We start from the raw sequence: 16,282 nt of genomic DNA, 5'->3' as shown, positions 1-16,282 counted from the left end.
TTTTTTTTTTTTTAGATTCCATATATATGTGTTAGCATACGGTATTTGTTTTTGTCCTTCTGACTTACTTCACTCTGTATGACAGATTCCAAGTCTATCCACCTCATTACAAATAACTCAGTTTCATTTCTTTTTATGGCTGAGTAATATTCCATTGTATATATGTGCCACATCTTCCTTATCCATTCATCTGTTGATGGACACTTAGGTTGCTTCCATGTCCTGGCTATCGTAAATAGAGCTGCAATAAACATTTTGGTACATGACTCTTTTTGAATTATGGTTTTCTCAGGGTATATGCCCAGTAGTGGGATTGCTGGGTCATATGGTAGTTCTATTTGTAGTTTTTTAAGGAACCTCCATACTGTTCTCCATAGTGGCTGTATCAGTTTACATTCCCACCAGCAGTGCAAGAGTGTTCCCTTTTCTCCACACCCTCTCCAGCATTTATTGTTTCTAGAGTTTTTGATGATGGCCAATCTGGCCGGTGTAAGATGATATCTCATTGTAGTTTTGATTTGCATTTCTCTAATGATTAATGATGCTGAGCATTCTTTCATGTGTTTGTTGGCTATCTGTATATCTTCTTTGGAGAAATGTCTATTTAGTTCTTCTGCCCATTTTTGGATTGGGCTGTTTGCTTTTTTGTTATTGAGCTGCATGAGTTGCTTATAAATTTTGGATATTAATCCTTTGTCAGTTGCTTCATTTGCAAATATTTTCTCCCATTCTGAGGGTTGTCTTTTGGTCTTGTTTATGGTATCCTTTGCTGTGCAAAAGCTTTTAAGTTTCATTAGATCCCATTTGTTTATTTTTGTTTTTATTTCCATTTCTCTAGGAGATGGGTCAAAAAGGATCTTGCTGTGATTGATGTCATAGAGTGTTCTGCCTATGTTTTCCTCTAAGAGTTTGATAGTGTCTGGCCTTACATTTAGGTCTTTAACCCATTTTGAGTTTATTTTTGTGTATGGTGTTAGGGAGTGTTCTAATTTCATACTTCTACAGGTAGCTGTCCAGTTTTCCCAGCACCACTTATTGAAGAGGCTGTCTTTTCTCCACTGTGTTTCCTTCCCTCCTTTATCAAAGATAAGGTGACCATATGTGTGTGGGTTTATCTCTGGGCTTTCTATCCTGTTCCATTGATCTATATTTCTGTTTTTGTGCCAGTACCATACTGTCTTGGTTACTGTAGCCTTGTAGTATAGTCTGAAGTCAGGGAGCCTGATTCCTCCAGCTCCATTTTTCGTTCTCAAGATTGCTTTGGCTATTCAGGGTCTTTTGTGTTTCCATACAAATTGTGAAATATTTTGTTCCAGTTCTATAAAAAAATGCCAGTGGTAGTTTGATAGGGATTGCATTGAATCTGTAGATTGCTTTGGGTAATACAGTCATTTTCACTATGTTGATTCTTCCAATCCAAGAACATGGTATATTTCTCCACCTATTTGTATCATCTTTAATTTCTTTCATCAGTGTCTTATAGTTTTCTGCATACAAGTCTTTTGTCTCCTTAGGTAGGTTTATTCCTAGATATTTTATTCTTTTTGTTGCAATGGTAAATGGGAGTGTTTTCTTAATTTCATTCTCAGATTTTTCATCATTAGTGTATAAGAATGCCAGAGATTTCTGTGCATTAACTTTGTATCCTGCTACTTTACCAAATTCATTGATTAGTTCTAGTAGTTTTCTGGTAGCATCCTTAGGATTCTCTATGTATAGTATCATGTCATCTGCAAACAGTGACAGCTTTACTTCTTCTTTTCCTATTTGGATTCCTTTTATTTCTTTATTTTCTCTAATTGCTGTGGCTAGAACTTCCAAAACTATGTTGAATAAGAGTGGTGAGAGTGGGCAACCTTGTCTTGTTCCTGATCTTAGTGGAAATGGTTTCAGTTTTTCACCATTGAGAACAATGCTGGCTGTGGGTTTGTCATATATTGCCTTTATTATATTGAGGAAAGTTCCCTCTATGCCTACTTTCTGCAGGGTTTTTATCATAAATGGGTGTTGAATTTTGTCAAAAGCTTTCTCTGCATCTATTGAGATGATCATATGGTTTTTCTCCTTCAGTTTGTTGATATGGTGTATCACGTTGATTGATTTGCGTATATTGAAGAATCCTTGCATTCCTGGAATAAACCCCACTTGATCATGGTGTATGATCCTTTTAATGTGCTGTTGGATTCTGTTTGCTAGTATTTTGTTGAGGATTTTTGCATCTATGTTCATCAGTGATATTGGCCTATAGTTTTCTTTCTTTGTGACGTCTTTGTCTGGTTTTGGTATCAGGGTGATGGTGGCCTCGTAGAATGAGTTTGGGAGTGTTCCTACCTCTGCTATCTTTTGGAAGAGTTTCAGAAGGATAGGTGTTAGCTCTTCTCTAAATGTTTGATAGAATTCGCCTGTGAAGCCATCTGGTCCTGGGCTTTTGTTTGTTGGAAGATTTTTAATCACAGTTTCAATTTCAGTGCTTGTGATTGGTCTGTTCATGTTTTCTATTTCTTCCTGGTTCAGTCTTGGCAGGTTGTGCATTTCTAAGAATTTGTCCATTTCTTCCAGGTTGTCCATTTTATTGCCATAGAGTTGCTTGTAGTAATCTCTAATAATCTTTTGTATTTCTGCAGAGTCAGTTGTTACATCTCCTTTTTCATTTCTAATTCTATTGATTTGAGTCTTCTCCCTTTTTTTCTTGATGAGTCTGGCTAATGGTTTATCAATTTTATTTATCTTCTCAAAGAACCAGCTTTCACTTTTATTGATCTTTGCTATTGTTTCCTTCATTTCTTTTTCATTAATTTCTGATCTGATCTTTATGATTTCTTTCCTTCTGCTAAATTTGGGTTTTTTTTGTTCTTCCTTCTCTAATTGCTTTAGGTGCAAAGTTAAGTTGTTTATTCGAGATGCTTCCTATTTCTTAAGGTATGATTATATTGCTATAAACTTCCCTCTTAGAACTGCTTTTGCTGTATCCCATAGGTTTTGGGTCGTCGTGTCTCCATTGTCATTTGTTTCTAAGTACTTTTTGATTTCCTCTTTGATTTCTTCAGTGATCACTTCGTTATTAAGTAGTGTATTGTTTAGCCTCCATGTGCTTGTATTTTTTACAGATCTTTTCCTGTAATTGATATCTAGTCTCATAGCGTTGTGGTCAGAAAAGATACTTGATACGATTTCAATTTTCTTAAATTTGCCAAGGCTAGATTTGTGACCCAAGATATGATCTATCCTGGAGAATGTTCCATGGGCACTTGAGAAAAATGTGTATTCTGTTGTTTTTGGATGGAATGTCCTATAAATATCAAGTAAATCCATCTTGTATAATATATCATTTAAAGCTTGTGTTTCTTTATTTATTTTCATTTTGGATGATCTGTCCATCGGTGACAGGGGGGTGTTAAAGTCCCCTACTATGATTGTGTTACTGTCAATTTCCCCTTTTATGGCTGTTAGTATTTGCCTTATGTATTGAGGTGCGCCTATGTTGGGTGCATAAATATTTACAATTGTTATATCTTCTTCATGGATCGATCCCTTGATCATTATATAGTGTCCTTCTTTGTCTCTTGTAATAGTTTTTATTTTAAAGTCTATTTTGTCTGATATGAGAATTGCTACTCCAGCTTTCTTCTGATTTCCATTTGCATGGAATATCTTTTTCCATCCCCTCACTTTCAGCCTGTAAGTGTCCCTAGGTCTGAAGTGGGTCTCTTGTAGACAGCATATATATGGGTCCTGTTTTTGTATCCATTCAGCCAGTCTGTGTCTTTTGGTGGGAGCATTTAATCCATTTACATTTAAGGTAATTATTGATATGTGCGTTCCTATTACCATTTACTTAATTGTTTCAGGTTGTTCTTGTAGGTCTTTTCCTACTCTTATGTTTCTTGCTTAGAGAAGTTCCTTTAGCATTTGTTGTAAAGCTGGTTTGGTGGTGCTGTACTCTCTCAGCCTTTGCTTGTCTGTAAAGGTTTTAATTTCTCCATCAAATCTGAATGAGATCCTTGCTGGGTAGAGTAGTCTTGGTTGTAGGTTTTATTCCTTCATCACTTTAAATATGTCCTGCCACTCCCTTCTGGCTTGTAGAGTTTCTGCTGAAAGATCAGATGTTAGCCTTATGGGGATTCCCTTGTGTGTTATTTGTTGTTTTTCCCTTGCTGCTTTTAATATATTTTCTTTGTATTTAATTTTTGACAGTTTGATTATTATGTGTCTCGGCGTGTTTATCCTTGGGTTTATCCTGTATGGGACTCTCTGTGCTTCCTGGACTTGGTTGACTATTTCCTTTCCTATATTAGGGAAGTTTTCAACTATAATCTCTTCAAATATTTTCTCAGTCCCTTTCTTTTTCTCTTCTTCTTCTGGGACCCCTATGATTCGAATGTTGGTGCGTTTAATGTTGTCCCAGAGATCTCTGAGACTGTCCTCAGTTCTTTTCATTCTTTTTTCTTTCTTCTGCTCTGCAGTAGTTATTTCCACTATTTTATCTTCCAGGTCACTTATCCGTCATTCTGCCTCAGTTATTCTGCTACTGATCCCGTCTAGAGTATTTTTCATTTCATTTATTGTGTTGCTCATCTTTACTTGCTTCCTCTTTATTTCTTCTAGCTCCTTGTTAACTGATTCTTGCAATTTGTCTATTCTATTTCCAAGATTTTGCATCATCTTCACCATCATTATTCTAAATTCTCTTTCAGGTAGATTGGCTATTACCTCTTCATCTGTTAGGTCTGGTGTGTTTTTATCTTGTTCCTTCATCTGCTGTGTGTTTTTCTGTCTTCTCATTTTGCTTATCTTACTGTGTTTGTGGTCTCCCTTTTGCAGGCTGCAGGTTCGAATTTCTATCTATTTTTGGTGGCTGTCCCCAGTGGCTGAGGTTGGTTCAGTGGGTTGAGCAGGTTTCCTGGTTGGGGGGACCAGTTCCCCTGTTCTGGTGGATGAGGCTGGATCCCGTCTCCCTGGTGGGTAGGTCCACGTCTGGGGGCGTGTATGGGGATGTCGGTAGCCTTACTGTGATTCTAGGCAGCCTCTCTGCTAATGGATGGGGCTGTAGACCTGTCTCGCTCTTTGTTGGGGATAGGGTGTCCAGCACTGTTCGTTGCTGGTCCTTGAGTGAATCTGGGTCTTGGTGTTGAGATGGAGATCTCTGGGAGATTTTCGCCGTTTGATATTACGTGGAGCTGAGAGGTCTCTTGTGGACCAGTGTCCTGAGGTTAGTTCTCCCACCTCAGAGACACAGCCTTGACACCTGTCTGGAGTGCCAAGAGCCTTTAATCCACACGGCTCAAAACAAAAGGGAGAAAAAAGTAGAAAGTCAAGAAAGGAAGGAAGAAAGGAGGAAGGGAGGGAAGGAAGGAAGAAAGGAATGGAGGGAGGAAGAAAGGAAGGGAGGAAGGAAGGAGGGAATAAAGAAAGGAAGGGAGGGAGGAAGAAAGGAAGGGAGGAAGGAAGGAGGGAATAAAAGGAAGGGAGGGAGGAAGAAAGGAAGGGAGGAGGGAAGGAGGGAATAAAGAAAGGAAGGGAGGGAGGAAGAAAGGAAGGGAAGAAGGAAGGAGGGAATAAAGAAAGGAAGGGAGGGAGGAAGAAAGGAAGGGAGGAAAGAAGGAGGGAATAAAGAAAGGAAGGGAGGAAGGAAGGAGGGAATAAAGGAAGGAAGGGAGGAAAGAAGGAAGGAAGGGAGGAAGGAAGGAAGGAGGGAAATAGGAAAAGGAGGGAAGAAAGGAAGAAAGAAAGGGGAGAAGACAAAATAAAGTAGGGTAAAATACAGTTATTAAAATAACAAAATAATTATTAAGAAGAAAAATTTCTATTAAAGAAAAAAAAAAAAAAAGAAAAAAATGGTCGGTCTAACCCCAGGACAAATGGTGAAAACAAAGCTACACAGACAAAATCTCACACAGCAGCACCCACATACACACTCACAAAAAGAAAAAAGGGGGAAATAATAGTATATCTTGCTCCCAAAGTCCACTTCCTCAACCTGGGATATTTCGCTGTCTATTCAGGTTTTCCACAGATGCAGGGCACTTCAAGCTGACTGTGGAGCTTTAACCCGCTGTTTCTGAGGCTGCTGGGAGGGACCACCCCCTCTCTTTGTTCGCACAGCTCCTGGGGCTCAGCCCTTGACCTGGCCCCGCCTCTGCACGCAGGTGGTCCGAGGGCGTCTGCCCTTCGCTCAGACAGGGCGGGGTCAAAGGAGCAGCGTTAACGGAGCAGCTGATTCGTGGTCTCTGGCTCACTCAGGCGGTGGGGGTGGGGGCACGGATGTGGGGCGAGTCCGCGGCGGCAGAGGCCGGCGTGACGCTGCACCGGCCCGAGGCACGCCGCGCGTTTTCCCGGAGAAGCAGTCCCAGGATCCCGGGACCCCGGCGCTGGCGGGCTGCACAGGCTCCCGGGAGGGGCGGTGTGGAGAGTGACCTGCGCTCGCACACAGGCCTCTTGGTGGCGGCAGCAGCAACCGTAGCGCCCCACACCCGTCTCTGTTGTCCGCGCCAACAGCCGCAGCTCGCGCCCGTTTCTGGAGCTCCTTTATGTGGTGCCCTTAATTCCCTTTCCTCGCGCCCCAGGAAGCGAAGAGGCAAGAAAAAGTCTCTTGTCTCTTCGGCAGCTCCCCGCCCGTTTCTGGAGCTCCTTTAAGCGGCGCGCTTAAACCCCTCTCCTCGCGCAGCAGGAGGTAAAGAGGGAAGAAAAGGTCTCTTGCCTCTTCGGCAGCTCCAGACTTCTCCCGAACTCCCTCCCGGCCAGCTGTGGTGCGCTAACCCCTTCAGGCTGTTTTCGCTCTGCCAACTCCAGACCTTTCCCTGGGATCCGCCCGAGGCTCAGTTCCCAGCCCCGCCCGCCGCGGCGGATGAGCAGACAAGCCTCTCGGGCTGGTGAGTGCTGATCGGCACCGATCCTCCGTGCGGGAATCTCTCCGCTTTGCCCTCCGCACCCTGTTGGCTGTGGTCTCCTCCGCGGCTCTGAAGCTTCCCACTCCGCCACCCGCAGTCTCCGCCCGCGAAGGGGCTTCTAGTGTGCGGGAACCTTTCCTCCCTCTCGGCTCCCTCCCACTGGTGCAGGTCCCGTCCCTATTCTTTTGTCTCTGTTTATTCTTTTTTCTTTTGCCCTAACAAGGTACGTGGGGGGGTTTCTTGCCTGAGGTCTGAGGTCTGAGGTCTTCTGCCAGCGTTCGGTGGGTGTTCTATAGGAGAAGTTCCACGTGTAGATGTATTTCTGATGTATCTGTTAGGAGGAAGAGTGATCCCCGCGTCTTACTCTTCCGCCATCTTCTCGCTCCCCCTGGAAGAGAGAACTTTAAATGACTAATATAAATATTTTATATTACTTCAGAAATAGTAAAAATCCTTGACACACACCCACAATATTAAATAATATAGACAAATTAATATGTGCTCAATACTCCCTAGTACTTGCCTTTGAAAATTAATTCTTAAACAATCACCTTAGAAAATTAATTCTTAAATCAATCTGAATTTTGATACATAATAATATGCTTTTTTATTTCATTTTATTTTTAGTTGCAGAATAATTAGATAATATTAAAGCTGAAAAGAACCTCCAACATTAATTAGCCCAGTCTTCTAAATTACAAATAAGACAATTGAAGTTCAAAAATCAGAACAGCTTTCTCAAAGTTGTGAGAAGTTGATATCATCCAAGCCAAATATTATTATTATGTACTATTTCAATGTTTTTTCTTTTTCTACTATTCAAGCCTTTTCATGTACACAAATTGAACTTGATAATAGCGTAAACACCTTGAAAGCAGAATACACATATGATCCACCTTCAGGTAATGAAGGCAGAAAACAAAGTTGCTGAGTAACTTGTAACAGGTGCTTGAAAAACATTTGTTGATTGAATGACAAAATATGGAACTTCTAAATTATTTTTTAAGGTATTAATAGGTCAAGTGTTTAATCAAATTTTGTTTCTGGTCTAAATGTTGTATGTCTTAATATAGATTTAATGTGATTTTTTTTCCTCCCAAGGGTATTTGGGTCCCTGAAGGAGAAACAGTGAAGATTCCTGTGGCTATTAAGATTCTTAATGAAACAACTGGTCCCAAAGCCAATGTGGAGTTTATGGATGTAAGTACACACAGCAGGCAATCACGTTTTTATCCATTATTAATAGACTGCTTTTAGAATTTAAAAAAAAAAGACTTCAACTTCAAAGTGTCTTCTCTGGAAATGGTATAATCTTATAATTAAAGGCTTGAGCAAGGGTCAGCAAACTTTTGCATAAAAGACCAGAGAATAAATATTCAGGCTTTTCCTGCAATGTGTTTTTTTGTGACAACTACTCAACTCTCTCCTTTTAGTAGATAAGCAGCCATAGACAATTTAAAAAAAAAAAAAACACACGCACAGGAATGGGCGAATGGGTGAATGGGTATGAATGTGTTCCATTAAAACTTTATTTACACAAGCAAGCTAAAAGCCAGATTTGGCTTGCTGACCAAATCCTGCCCTCAAGGGCCATGTGTTTAACCACTATGCCAGACTGCATTTGAGAGTAGTGCTGATGATTTGGAAAATTAATCAGACTGTTTTATTTTATTGTTGTTATGATCTATTTAGTTGAAAACATCGATCAAGATTAGTTTTGATAGTGAGTTAGTTGCTGTTAAATTTAAATTAGGAACCCACTAACTCAGATAATTATACATTGAAACTTGTTTTTTTCAATTCAAATTCATAAGACAAGACCTTATAGGTAAAATGCTCCACTATAGAATAATAAGAGTTCTGAAGAATGAAAGTACTTTATAAGGTCAATCAGAACTTTAAGATTTCCCCTAGCAAAAATTGTAGATTGAGCTGCTCAGCAAATTTCAGAAGGTACAACAGATGAAACTATGTATGTAGCGTGCTGTTATTTTTTCACACTCAACACAAGATATCTTGCCAGGGGTACTGTCAAAGACCCATATGCATTCTTTCTCTATCTTTTAGCATAATGTCTTCCGTAATAAGAATGATTTTGATTTTCAAATGACCTTCATATGAAAGAATATGTACTCTGATTTTTAAAAAGACGAATTGCTATGTTTTTCTATCCTTTTCTCGTGTACACTCTTTTGTAAGTTTTATAGGAGCTCAGTTTGTGGTGCTGGATAATTTATTTTGGTCTAATGCTATACTCATCTTATATAGGGCTACTTTTAGTTTAACAACTTATTGGTTGTTATACAATAGGGCTGATCATTTAAGTGGGACCAACTTGTTGCTCTGATTGGTTGGTGCAGATGCCGAAAGCTTTGTCTCTGTGCACCAGTGCCGAATCGAACCGTGGAGACAAGAGTTTGGGTGAAGAATAGCTTTATTGCTGTGCCAGGCAGAGGGGGACAAAGCAGGCTCTTGCCCTCAAAACTGTGTGTCCTGGGGCTTCGCTGGTGGCGCAATGGTTGAGAGTCCGCCTGCCGTTGCAGGGAACGCGGGTTCGTGTCCCGGTCCGGGAAGATCCCACGTGCCGCAGAGCGGCTGGGCCCGTGAGCCATGGCCGCTGAGCCTGCGCGTCCGGAGCCTGTGCTCCGCAACGGGAGAGGCCACAACAGTGAGAGGCCTGCGTACCGCAAAAAACTGTGTCCCAACCCCGAGGGTTTAGTGAGTTTAGTGAGGAGTCCTATAGCAGTGGTTCAAGGGTGGGATTGCTGATAAAATTAGTGTGTGTGCAGGGCCTCCATTCCTTTAATCTGGCCTCAGTTGGTGTCTTGAAGAGCTTTTCTGGTCCCTTTAATCTGGAATGAAGAATGCTAACAATTTCCATTTGTTGGGGGTTTTTGTTCTGTAAAGAGCACAAAGATATTGTTATTTGTATCCCAGGACCCTGTTGTTTCTTGGCTGCTCCTTCCTTGTCTCTGAATCCCCTCCCTTCCCTGATTAGCAGCTGTTTGAACCTGCCCTTTGGAACTCAGGGAAGGTCATGGGGGCTGAACAGAAAGGCTCCAGAGCCCAGGAGCCCACAGAGTCCCACTTGGTTTCAGTGCTGTGTCTTAACCGTTGCTAAATATTTTAAATATGATGCTTGCTGCATATCTATCAACACCTGTGTAACAGACATTGAGCCCAGTAACTAAATCATGGCCCTTCTGCCCGTCTCTAAAACTTCTGACGCTCTCTACAGCCGGTTCAAATATTAAAATGTAAAACAAGCTTTTTTCAGTGATGTCACAATCAATTTGATCTTGATCATAAGTATAAATTTGTGAAGGGAACTTTCAAAGAAGTAAAAATGATAAAGAAAAAAGACAATGAGTAGAAACAGTGTAGTTAATATGTAAAACTGATAGTAAAAGATCTTGCCCAGTCTAGACAGCAGCCAAAGCTGAAATTCACAAGAATGCTAATAATCTCTGCTGGAGGTTTGGACAGCCCTTTTTGTCATATTTCCATGGAAACAGACTGGCAAAAAGGGGTTAAGAGGCTACAAAATAATCACCTAGGAAAGAAGCTCTGAAAACCTCATCATGATTTTGAATGACTATTTGAAAGCTCCTAACCCCGTCCATTTTTTCTTTTCCCTCATCTGAAGTCTATTCCCATGGAAACAGGAGTGGGGAATGGCAGCTTGAAGTTACAGATTTCTGCTGAAATTTAGATGAGGCTCTGATTGAGCCATGAAAGGCGTCATTTTCCTAGATGGTTGATGCATCTGGTGACCAACAGACTCTAAAGAGTCTGATCTTCTTAAAAGTGAAAGAAAAAAAAAAATTAGGGAAAATATTTTGACTGCACCTTTCCTACCTGGTGAATAACTGCTAGAAGATTAACAGATTGCTGAACTGCTATTGGCAGAGTTTCAATAAATATCAAACAGAAACACTTCTTACTATTTTCTCAACTTTTAAAGCATTAGGATAGCTTCACAACAATTAAAATACTGCTGAACTGGAAAAATTAATGGTGAATTCAGTATGTTAAGTAGGCAGGTATAACGTTTATACAAACATATACCTACTTTTCATACCTACATTTTCACCTCATCTATTATGTGTGCAGATCATTATAAGTGCTTAAATAACATATCAAACCACAAAAGGTCTATGTTAGCAAAATTATTTGCAATTTGGACCTAAGAATTGAGTTGAAATTGCAAATATTCTAAGGGTTAGTAAGTTAAAAGTCATGTTTGACATATGTCTTAGTTTGGGCTCTTCCAGAAGCAGAAGCTGACCCTGAGACAAGGATGTGAGTGAAAGTATTGATAGTTTATTTTGGAGGTGAGGGATTCATCAGTAAGGGAATATGGAAATGAGATGGGAGAATCAGTAAAGTCAGCTGCCGTCATGAGAGACTGGAGCTTCTTTCCATTGGAGAGACTCTGGCAGCCAGTGTAAGATGTACACCTCAGAGTTACTCCTTAAAATTTAAGGGAGGTGATAAAAGGACTGCAGCTGTTAGTCATTGGTTGAGGGCAACTGGGAGAGAAAGACGTTTATTCTCCTGCACGTGCTACCTGCAGAGTGTGGCAAAACAGGTTTCAGGAGCAAGAGAAAGCCACTGGGCAAAGAAAGGCAGGAGGAAGTCCACTAAGGTACAGCACTATGGTAGAGTGTTCCAAGGATAACTTTCAAACTAAAATAACTGCAACCATGCCACATGTCTCCTTTGCAGACTGGTTATGTGTCTATTAGTAATAATATGCATGTGTGTGCCTGTGTTTTATATCATTTTATAGGAGGAAAATACAGCTTCCAAAGACAATGGGAACTACATACTTTTATTAAGCATTAGACCTTTTTGCTGCCCTCCCTCCCTGCAACTTTACACTTAGGGTACAGTATTCCAGATTTAATAACTACTACTACTAGTTTATCAGATATAGCTGTGACTCACTTGTTACAATAACGACAAACATGCAACAACTTAATACTCAAAACTCACTACATCCCCTACTTCTATTGATAACCAAGGGCAAAGGAGAGGACTTTTATCTTTCCTTAGAATTTTTACCGTAGGCAAAAATAAATAAGGAGCAGTTTGTATTCTATTAAATGCTACACTAAAAGCAAGAGAAGGAGGATTTGGTCACAAGGCTGTTACTCAGCTCACCTGAGTATGTCTAATGGATTCATAATGATGATAATAACACACTGCTAGTGAGTGGCCAGTACGTTCTTCATTCACATAAAGGAAGATCACGTTGAACATTAAGAAAATGACTCTAAAGGTCCACCTTCTTAAGAAGAATGCCTACATTTATGCACTCTCCTAGTTCTTGCTTCAAATAGCACCATTTCATTGGGAAAACACGGGTGTTTTTTGTCTCTTTTTTTTGTTTGTTTTTAAATTCATCAAATGATGCACAACAGATACCTAAAAAATGATCCTATTGAGCAAGATCCCTGGAATTGGGGACCCTGGTCTGGTCAAATCAGACAGGCTCTTGAGTTTATCTGAGCTTCCACTACTCTGTTTTTTGTTTGTTTTTTTGTTTCCCCTGATATTTAAGCCCACTACCATTTGACATTATTTTATTTGCCTAGGAAGTGCATATGTCTTTAAATGTTTTACTTAATTTATGTTTTCTTAGAAAGAACTAATCTAGGATAAAAGAAATGCCATAAGTATCCTAAGTTCCAGTGACTGATCAATAATACTTCAGGTTAGAGATAACTTGAATCTTCTTGGCTTCAGTTTCAGCTTCACCACCAAATCAACCACATAGTTCATGAAAAGGTGCTGCAAGGAAAGGTGTTTCAGATCAGCCAACCTTATTGTGTAAATGGTAATTTTCTTATTAAAAGAAAAATAACTAGTTTCCTTCTTCCTATACAATAGGAACTTTTATCTTACGCAAGTGTTTTATTGTTTTCTGAAGATGTGTCCATTGCTTCTGTTACTCTTCTCTATATTGTCTTTATGATACTCAGTGTCTTAGTGGGAGCTGTTTCAACTCTAGTTGTTGCCATATTAGTGGGGTGAGACAAACAATTTTTTGGTAAGGTTTACATTTTCTCCTATATTATAGCAGACTTACAAAACAATTGGAAAAGATATTTTGTTCTATAACATTATTTTCATATCACAGTATTTTCATACATATGGCTTCACATAGTTAACAATAACTCTTAGCTAGATCCTGTGTTATACTAATAGTGGATTTTTTTAAATGCATATAATTTAATTATAGTATATCTTTAGGCCTAATAGATTTTGCTAATTTGCATATATGAATACAATTCATTTCAGAGGTGAAAAACATAAAATTCCTTTTTATTAAAAGCCCACTACTTAGATGTCACAGGATTCTATACTCCTTGCATGATTTTGAAAAATTGGTTAGCCAATCCTTTTTACCTTAAGAAAAATTATTGCTAAAGCAATTAAGAAAAGTTTTGGATAGTTATTTTGCTTTTAAAAATAAAACAATAACTTCAGAAAGAGATTCCAAACTCCATTAGAAACAGAATTTAGTCTTCCAAAACTCTACTAAAAAGAAAAGAAAAAATTACCAGTAACTAGAGTAATCACTTCTGTTATAGTTATTTCATTGGCCCTGGTTCATGTCCTCTTAATTGCAGAGAATTCGGTCTGAAATGGCAGCACATCTGAAATCACTCAAACACCTAATTCTCCAACTATATTCTCCTGTCCCTCTAGTTCTTTTCCTATAATAACTACCTGAGAAACATTTAGCCCTTTTTGATGTCTCCCATGCATTGACTCTTCACTGTTTCTCACTATCCCTCAGCCGCCACCTGTCCTCGCATCCCTTCATAACAATCTTGAATTTGTGGACCATCTTATAATCACATTCTTTTAAAAAAAATTTTTATTGGAGTATAGTTGATTTACAATGTTGTGTTAGCTTCAGGTGTACAGCAAAGTGAATCATTTATACATATACATATATCCAGTCTTTATTTTTTTAGATTCTTTTCCCATATAGGCCGTTACAGAGCATTGAGTATAGTTCCCTATGCTACACCGCAGGTTCTTATTAGTTATCTATTTTATAAATAGTAGTGTTTATATGTCAGTCCTAATCTCCCAATTTATCGCCCCCCACCTTTTCCCATAATCACATTCTTAAAAATCTTCAACTTTCTTGATTCTCAAAATCATGCTGGCAAACAATCCTAGAAATACTAAAATTTCTCAGTGCTATGTTCTAGACCTCTTTTAATTTTTTGTTTGTTTGTTTTTTGCGGTACGCGGGCCTCTCACTGCTGTGGCCTCTCCCGTTGTGGAGCACAGGCTCCGGACGCGCAGGCTCAGCGGCCATGGCTCATGGGCCCAGCCGCTCCACGGCATGTGGGATCTTCCCAGACTGGGGCACGAACCCGTGTCCCCTGCATCGGCAGGTGGATTCTCAACCACTGCGCCACCAGGGAAGCTCTAGACCTCTTTTTAATATACATGTTTTGTAGAACATCTCACTAGATTCTCAAATTTCATCTCTATTTTATGAATCTGACCTCATCTCCATCCTTGATATTGCCACACTGAAATCTCAAGGGAATCTCAAGTTTAACACACTCAGAATGTACCTTTTCATCTTCTTTTCTTAATCTCTTCTGCACTTAATTTTACCCATTTAAAAAATGTGTATATTCATTTACTTTGTTGTAGCCATCAGAAATTTGGGATTTATCCTTAAATGTCACAACCTCTCAAACTACTTATTACAAATTCAAGAGAAAATGCTTTGATTCTATGCCAAAAACACATTTAGAGAGCATCATCTTCTTTTTATATCCCATTGCCACCCCCTTAATCCAAGCCATCAACTTCTCCAGCTTGAATTATAAAAAGAGCTTCCAGTTTGATCTCCCTGTTTTTTAATGCAGTGTTTTCACTAAAGCAAAATAAAACTTTTCAGTGTTTTCACTAAAGCAAAATAAAATATTAGACCCTTGGCTTGCAGGGCTCCTAACTATTCTCCCAGTCTTCTTTCTCTTCACTGACTTTCTTTCCACTCCACTTACAAGCCAAGCAAACCAGTCAGTGCTTTTCCCCAGTTTCCTTCTCCCGGTTACACCTAATGAACTTTTGGTTATCATTATTTTCTCAGCTTAAGTAGACTTCCTCAAAGATACCTTTCCTGACCCCTTAACCCAAATTATAAGCTACTAATAACATTCAGAAAAAAATTGTGCCTTTATTGTGATTATTAGAGATGTATTTGTCCTAGTAATCATTGTAGAATCCCATTCTCCATCACTCATCACTGGACTACAGGATCTCTGGTGACAGGGACTGTCTGTTGACCTCACGTCTTGTCTGCATCTCTTATGGCAAGCGTAATACAAGCATCTGGTTAGAAAGCAATAAGTACGTGGTTAATTGACTGAATAATTTTTCTATCTTTAAAGGTTGTTATTATTCTTCCCTGAAGCCTCTCTATTCCAGACTAATTGACTTAATATTTCCCTCCAACAGTCCTGTCTCTATTTACTTTATTATACTTTAATTTTCCTTACATATTTATATTGTTCATCTCTGATTTATTTCTACAAAATAAATTTATTAAATGTTTTGAAACCAGAGCATCAACATATCGCTGGGGAATAGTCCTTTATATTGACTCTGTAAGTAGGTGTCAGTGTACCCTCTGAAAGCCCTTTGAGAAAGAAAACCCCTTATAGACTTTCTATGTGTGCAAGAGGCCAGTAACCTCCCCTAATGGGGATCTTCTGAACGCTTCCCTGTGAATGTTTCCATTGTAGGCACATTGTCCACTGTACCAATATTTAAATTCAGTGAATGGAAATCAATAGTCTCTTAAAGGCATTGCTTTCCGTATTGTAGGCGTTTTCCAGCTCTCTAAACTCCACTATTTGGGGAGTTTCATACATGATTAGAGGATGTATTGCTGTGCCACCATAGAGCTGGGAGAGAATGACACTGATCACGTGCAGTTTCTGACTCCAATCCAAGTGGTATTTGCTAATTATGATGGTTTAGGAAAAAACCCCACTCGCTTTGATTGCATCAGTAGGAAGAGCTGTTTACAATATGAAGATTGCTCATAAAATTCAGGTAGAAAGCTTTTGCGCACAAGGCAAACATAGACAGGAAATAGAACTTCCAGAAAATCAGCAAATAACTTGAAATATATCGAACCTTGCCATAGATGGTTTTGTTAATGCTTAATTCTCTGTTTGTAGATTCAAAGATATAAAATATTGTTTCTGTAAGAGGAAAGGACCATCTGAATAAAATCCTGGTTTATATTATGTGGTATAAAGTGATTTTATTTATTCATACAGCAGTGATTTTGTTCAGGAAATGAAGGCTTAATATGCTGTGATATTTGCAATAGCATACACACACAT

General features: G+C 39.3%; 1 protein-coding gene across 9 annotated transcripts in view; it reads left to right on the top strand.

The window, feature by feature from the left end:
- ERBB4 (erb-b2 receptor tyrosine kinase 4) overlaps positions 1 to 16,282 on the top strand; it is a 1,132,189-nt gene that overhangs the window by 895,367 nt on the left and 220,540 nt on the right. For all 9 annotated transcript variants that reach the window (XM_067026813.1, XM_067026811.1, XM_059053753.2 and 6 more), the window contains one exon: positions 7,989 to 8,087. In XM_067026813.1, coding sequence (XP_066882914.1) covers positions 7,989 to 8,087 — 99 coding nt within the window. The remainder of the gene's footprint in view (positions 1 to 7,988; positions 8,088 to 16,282) is intronic.

The sequence above is a fragment of the Kogia breviceps genome, chromosome 2, assembly GCF_026419965.1.
Source record: "Kogia breviceps isolate mKogBre1 chromosome 2, mKogBre1 haplotype 1, whole genome shotgun sequence".
NCBI classification, from domain to species: domain Eukaryota; kingdom Metazoa; phylum Chordata; class Mammalia; order Artiodactyla; family Physeteridae; genus Kogia; species Kogia breviceps.
Note: the sequence above shows the minus strand (reverse complement) of the source record. Positions and strands in the feature narration are given on the sequence as shown.